Source organism: Camelina sativa, chromosome 13 (assembly GCF_000633955.1).
Source record: "Camelina sativa cultivar DH55 chromosome 13, Cs, whole genome shotgun sequence".
In the NCBI taxonomy this organism is placed as follows: Eukaryota; Viridiplantae; Streptophyta; class Magnoliopsida; order Brassicales; family Brassicaceae; genus Camelina; species Camelina sativa.
Genome location: NC_025697.1, coordinates 7,829,426 through 7,835,617, shown reverse-complemented (window position 1 = coordinate 7,835,617; position 6,192 = coordinate 7,829,426). Strand labels below are relative to the sequence as shown.

Genomic DNA, 6,192 nt, shown 5'->3' with positions numbered 1-6,192 from the left:
TTTTTTTTTTTTTTTTTTTTTTTTTTTTTGACAAAAGATCCCAAAATTCAAGTGTTGTATTTTTCTGCATTAACTTCAAAATTAAATTTTTCATGTGGTTAGTTGAAAAAGATTCCCATGTATCATTGATCTCGTAAATAATACACAGAAACAGGTGTAACCTCGTGACTTCGTAGACACGTAAAAAGCAGAGCAAATTCCTATTTTTAGTAACTGAGTTCTGAAAAAAGACAGCGTTATATTTCTTTTTTTATGTTGTTTTTTTTTTTTTCATTTGTTGTTGGTTAATTATAAAACCTCAATCCCAAATACATTACAAGCTAGTCCGTAGACTTTTGTCCAGCACATACTCCTAATAACTTCAACATGTTACATACTTTTTGAAAATTTATAGATACGGTATAAAGTTTACTTAACTAAATAATAAAAACTATAGTCTATATGCCTATATAGGTGTATATTCAACGAAACAGAGATCACTGAAGAAAGAGGGATCCAAATAACTAGTGCGCGTCTCTATAGATTTCCCTTTAGGGCAATGCGTGTCTTTATAATTTAGCAGGAGATAGTAAGTAATGTTTTCTATAGAATAAAATAAAACCGATGTTGGAAGTTCTATTGTAATTTTTTTTTTTTTTTTGTTAAAAATTAATTCTATGGGTTTGAATAAGAGAAGAAAACCGAATCAACCCGGATCTGAATTTCGCGGTTAAGAGTAATAAGAATCCTGAACCAGGGGATAAATGCAGCAAAGGCAACCGAAAAAAAAATTTCCGGATATTAAATGTTCGGGGAATTGAACCCGACGTGAATGGAACACGCAACCTTCTGATCTGGAGTCAGACGCGCTACCATTGCGCCACGGATCCGGATGACTAATTGCTCAACTTACTTTTATGAGATGACTAATTGCTCAACTTACTTTTACTTGCTCGTAATCAAGTGTACTATAAATAGTTCATCAACTGGTTTGGTGTTTGGCCTTTCATTTTCAATGATTGATACTCATTGATCGACCCTAAATGTATTGACATGATATTTTCTTTCGCATAAAAATGGCATTCGCTCTCTATACTTTTAGAACAACTCTTTCACGAAGAAAGAGCAAAAATGCTCAGCTCAGTTATTTACAATGAATAATCCCTATTTCTAAACTATAGGAAGAACAAAAAATGTTGGATCATCATCATTGAAGCAGAGAAGTCACATTGATGAAGGTATCTTCAGGACAAGGAATCGTTAAGCCACCCATGGGATGATCGAATCCAAACTCTTCCTCGGATTTAGTGAGAAGAGCTTGGAATGAAGGCTGGTTTAATTATGAGATTGGCACCAAATATCTCTTCTTCTGGCTCTCTCCTACGTATACTGCAAGAAACCCTTTTGGTGCTGCCGAGGCTGCTGCGGTGGAACGGCTTAGAATCTTCTTTGCTCCCAACAGACTTCTCACCAAGGCCATTGCTATTTTTTTTGTCTGAAAACTTTGAATTCTTTTTAAAGCTTCTGAAGATGAATGAACAGATTCAAGTTATTGGATTTGGTTGTTGTTGGTTGGTGGTAGAAAGAATGAGTTAAGTGTGTATATATAGAAAGATCAACGAAGGAGTTGCAACCTCTCTGAAAAATCATTCAAACTTGTGGTCTTGAAGCGTCGGACACACTAGAACAGAGAACATGGCTCTGTCTTCACCGTTTGGAAAAGATGCATTAATGGAATTTGTCTTGAATGAGATAATTTATAAAGTGTGTGGGACAATAAACTAAAAACAAACTCCATATGCAATTCACAAGGGACTGTTTTCTCAATGTTTTTTTTTAGATAAGACATGCTATTGTCAACAATAATGACCGGCTAGTTTTTCTTCTCCATGTTCTGTGATCATCCTATACTCTAATCTCTGTGGTCTAAATGGTTTTCATAACAACTTCAAAGTGGGGACCTGAAGTTTCTCAACAACAGAACAATAAGTCTTCGTCACTGGTTAAGTTGTTCTTTTCTTTTTCATTATATCCACAAATAGAATCACGCATGAAAGTTAGTAAAAGAAGATTCTTGTGCAGTAGTCAAAGTTGTTCAATAGAAGGGGCCATGTTGCGGTTCGTGGTAAATTCAGAGTCTGAGACAAGAAGCCAAAGGCATGCGCATTGATTAAAGCAGAGCCAAGTGCCTTCTTAAGCCAGAGATCATCAAGGTATAACTTTCTTCAAATGCACCATTATTATGAATTTCATACATGAAAACCTGTTATTAGATCTTTAAGAATTTAATAATCATCTTTCACTTATCGATTCTAAAAGAGTAACCAATCTTTGGTTAGAGAAAACGGAATAAATAACATACATATTTTTACCACTTAAATGCAGAGAAGAACCCTGGAGCTAACAAACAAATTTTCACCACTTCACAATTTTTTTTCTCCACTTATATGCAGAGAAGAACAACTTAAACCTTGAAAGAGATCACTTGTTGTTCTTATGTTGGGCCACTTCAGCCCCCACTTCAAAGTCTTAATTAAAATACATCAGAGATGAGAGAAATATGATCATCACAGAACATGAAGAAAAGACACTTGCTGGGCCTTATTATATTGACAATTGCATGTCTTATCTTATAAAACATTGAGAAAACAGTCCCTTGTGAACTTCATATGGAATTTGTTTTTAGTTTCTTGCTACAAAAATCAATTAATTATCTCATCAAGACCAAATTTCATTAATGCATCTTTTCTAGATGGTAAAGACAGAACCATGTGAGCTCTGTTCTAGGGTCTAGTCTGTCCCACACGCTTCAATACCACAAATTTCAATGATTTTTCTCAAAGATGTTTCAACTCCTTCATTGATCTTTCTATATATACACACTTAACTCATTCTTTCTACCACCAACCAGCAACAAGCAATATATCAAATAACTTGAGTTTTTTCATCCATCTTAATAAGCTCCAAAAGAATTCAAAACTTTTCATACAAAAATGGCTTTGGTGAGAAGTCTATTGGGCGCAAAGAAGACTCTAAGCCGCTCAACCGCAGCTGCTTCCATGAGTAAAAGTGCAGCCTTGGCGGCCCCAAAAGGGTTTCTTGCGGTGTACGTAGGAGAGAACCAGAAGAAGAGATATGTGGTGCCAATCTCATACTTGAACCAACCTTTGTTTCAAGCTCTTCTCAGTAAATCCGAAGAAGAGTTTGGGTTCGATCACCCAATGGGAGGCTTAACGATACCATGTCCTGAAGATACCTTCATCAATGTGACTTGTCGGCTCCAATGATGATGATTATCCAACATTTGTACATCTTCCGAGTTAGTGATAGACTTGTTCCTTGTAAATAGAGGATTTTTCTTTCTTTTTTCTCTTTCTTATTGAAAGAGTTATTCTAAAAGATTTGAAAATGGATGCCATATTTTTTTCAATAGACACGATCATGGTTCTCTTCTTGTTAAGACATTTTTGATGAGGCAATGTCTTTTCCTCAGCTCAAAACAAAAAAATGTTATCCCGTTTATGAAAACATATGATATTTTCCTTAAATATAATTTTTTGTTCATAAATAAATAAGACTACTAAGGGAACTTTCAAACTATACATGCATAGAGCCACCATCAAGTAAAATAAAATAAGAAGTAGAAGTCATCATCCTCTTCAGTAAAATTAACCAAACAGCACACAGAATCATGGTCCTTTAAGGTGGCAGAGAACTTGATTTTGGAATGAGCCAGAGCCACCATCACGGGAATAGTATTCCGTCATGGTCCAACCACTCGAGATGCTCTCACCTTTGACGTAGAAACTTAGACTCCTCTTCTTCCCAATCACCTCACGCTTATCTTCTGACAGGACATCACTCAGCTTCCCAAGGACTTCTTTCCAACACCCCTCACACGTCTCTCCTTTGACTTTGCGGCTCGTGCGTAATTTTCCAGTGACGTTTTCAGCCAGTGTCACGAAGTAGTACCACTCGTTAGGTTCAAAAAAGTCTGTCTCTGTGTGAGTCAACCGCCACGGCTCTTTGGCATACAAATCGGTCTTGTCTTCTAACTCTAATACTTTATTTGATGTTTTGGCAACCTTATTACGCCCGAGACAATAGCGGACGAGTTCTTGGTCCGTAGGATGAAACCTAAACCCAACAAACTCCTCTTGTTGCTCATTCTCATTGTATTTTTCAACCGTCGACATCTTCTTTTCTTCTTCTGCAAGACAAAGATAGAAACGCAAATATATTAAACCAAAAGCTTAAGGATCTATGTTATAATTAACATTAAACAAACGAATGGGTCTATATGTTATAATTAACATTAAAAAAACGAATGGATCTATATGTTATATGTTATAACAAATAAACAAACGAATGATCTTTAGAACAAAACTGAAGAAGCTTATGGGTTTGAGAGAGATATATAAGAGATGTAGGAAGAATAAATAAAAGCGCGTTAAAGACTTTGAAGCTCTTACCTGAAACTTGAAGCTAGGCAAATAGAACAAAAGTGGTCTCGTCGTATTTTATATATTGATTTCAAGGGCTATTAGGAAAACGAAAAAAAAAAGGAAAAAAAAAACATTTACTTCGCACGTTAAATTTAATCTACTTGGTAAAATAAAGCGGGTAAAAATTAGATTTTAGATAAGTACACCAAATATCACGTTCTTTTTCTTTTAAAATACAAAATTATCATTTTCCTTACCTAATAATGAATTACCGGATATAAATTTGGTAACTTATATTTTGTCTAACCATGATTTTTAACTATAATTAAATGTTCTTCAAATGTTGTGGTCTTTAGTTTTCAAAGATTGTTTCAAAATGTCTTGAAATTTGATATGATAGTGTCAGCTCCATAAAAAAAAAAATTAACATTTATAACAATTCTTTCAAAAAGAAAGAGCAAAAATGCTCAGCTATTTACAATGAATAATCCCTATTTCTAAACTAGGAAGAACAAAAAATATAGGGTCATCATCATTGGAGCCGAGAAGTCACATTGATGAAGGTATCTTCCGGACAGGGAATCGTTAAGCCACCCATCGGATGATCGAATCCAAACTCTTCCTCCGATTTACTAAGTAGGGCTTGGAAAGTAGGCTGGTTCAAGTATGAAATTGGCACCAAATATCTCTTCTTCTGGCTCTCTCCAACGTACACTGCAAGAAACCCTTTCGGTGCCGCCGAGGTTGCTCTGGTGGAGCGGCTTAAAATCTTCTTTGCACCCAATAGACTTCTCACCAAAGCCATTTTGTTTGTCTGAATTAAAATTTTGAATTCTTTCTAAAGCTTCTGAAAATGAATAAATAGTATTTATTGGATTGCTTGTTGTTGGTTGATGATAGAAAGAATGAGTTAAGTGTGTATATATAGAAAGATCAAAGAAGGAGTTGAAACCTCTCTGAAATATCCTAAGAACTTGTGGTCTTGAAGCGTCGGACAGACTAGAACAGATAACATGGCTCTGTATTTACCATTTGGAAATGATGCCATTAATGCAACTTGTCTTAATGTATGAGATAATTAATTGAGTGTGGGACAATAAACTAAAACAAACTCCATATGCAATTCACAAGGGACTGTTTTCTCAATGTTCTTTTTAGATAAGACATGCTATAGTCAATAATAATGACCAGCAAGTTTCTCTTCTCCATTTTCTGTGATCATCGTATACTCTAATCTCTGTGGTCTAATTGGTTTCTATAACAACTTAAAAGTGGGGACCTGAAGTTTCTCAACAACAGAACAACAAGTGTCTGTCACTGGTTAAGCTGTTCTTTTCTCATATCCACAAATAGGATCATCATACATGACAGTTATCCGTAAATGAAGATATTGTGTTAGGTTGGTGGTGAAGTTGCTGTCGCAGACAAATTTTTCGAAAATTAAGACAGGAAGACAAAGGCATGAGCTAGGTTCCCATAAGCTTTCTTCAAGTACACCATTGTTATGATCTTACTATAAGTAGCTGCTACTGATTCCTTAACAACTATCTTTCACTTTCACAATTTCAGGAGAAGAAATATTCTATTCTTAGAGCTTCATTAAAAAGAAAAGTAGAAATGGCGTTGAAGAGAGGGAGCACAAGAGCTAGAAGAGAAACAAAGTCAATCACAAGAAGCAGGCAAGAAAGACAGGAGGACATGTCATTTGGGTTATACAAAAGATGTGAAAGCCAAGAGATGAAGAAGAAAAAAAAAAAAAAAAAACCCC

At 35.3% G+C, this 6,192-nt stretch overlaps 2 protein-coding genes, 1 long non-coding RNA gene, 1 other non-coding gene and 1 pseudogene across 4 annotated transcripts; 1 reads left to right on the top strand and 4 right to left on the bottom strand.

The window, feature by feature from the left end:
• TRNAW-CCA lies at positions 798 to 869 on the bottom strand. Its single transcript has one exon. It is a non-coding gene; the product is annotated as a tRNA-Trp (tRNA).
• On the bottom strand, positions 999 to 1,768 carry LOC109128509 (annotated as a pseudogene).
• LOC104735861 (NAC domain-containing protein 30-like) lies at positions 2,905 to 4,309 on the bottom strand. Its single transcript, XM_010455726.2, has one exon. The coding sequence runs from the start codon at positions 4,173 to 4,175 to the stop codon at positions 3,669 to 3,671; it is 507 nt and encodes a 168-aa protein (XP_010454028.1). The 5' UTR covers positions 4,176 to 4,309; the 3' UTR covers positions 2,905 to 3,668.
• On the bottom strand, positions 4,836 to 5,333 carry LOC109128510 (auxin-responsive protein SAUR24-like). The gene has a single exon (XM_019235107.1). The coding sequence runs from the start codon at positions 5,227 to 5,229 to the stop codon at positions 4,957 to 4,959; it is 273 nt and encodes a 90-aa protein (XP_019090652.1). The 5' UTR covers positions 5,230 to 5,333; the 3' UTR covers positions 4,836 to 4,956.
• LOC104735860 lies at positions 5,625 to 6,188 on the top strand. Its single transcript, XR_759503.1, has 2 exons — positions 5,625 to 5,894; positions 5,994 to 6,188. It is a non-coding gene; the product is annotated as an uncharacterized LOC104735860 (long non-coding RNA).

Excerpts from the sequence above, each read along its gene's own strand:
- LOC104735861 (XM_010455726.2), bottom strand. The coding sequence starts at position 4,175 with ATGTCGACGGTTGAAAAATACAATGAGAATGAGCAACAAGAGGAGTTT.
- LOC109128510 (XM_019235107.1), bottom strand. The coding sequence starts at position 5,229 with ATGGCTTTGGTGAGAAGTCTATTGGGTGCAAAGAAGATTTTAAGCCGC.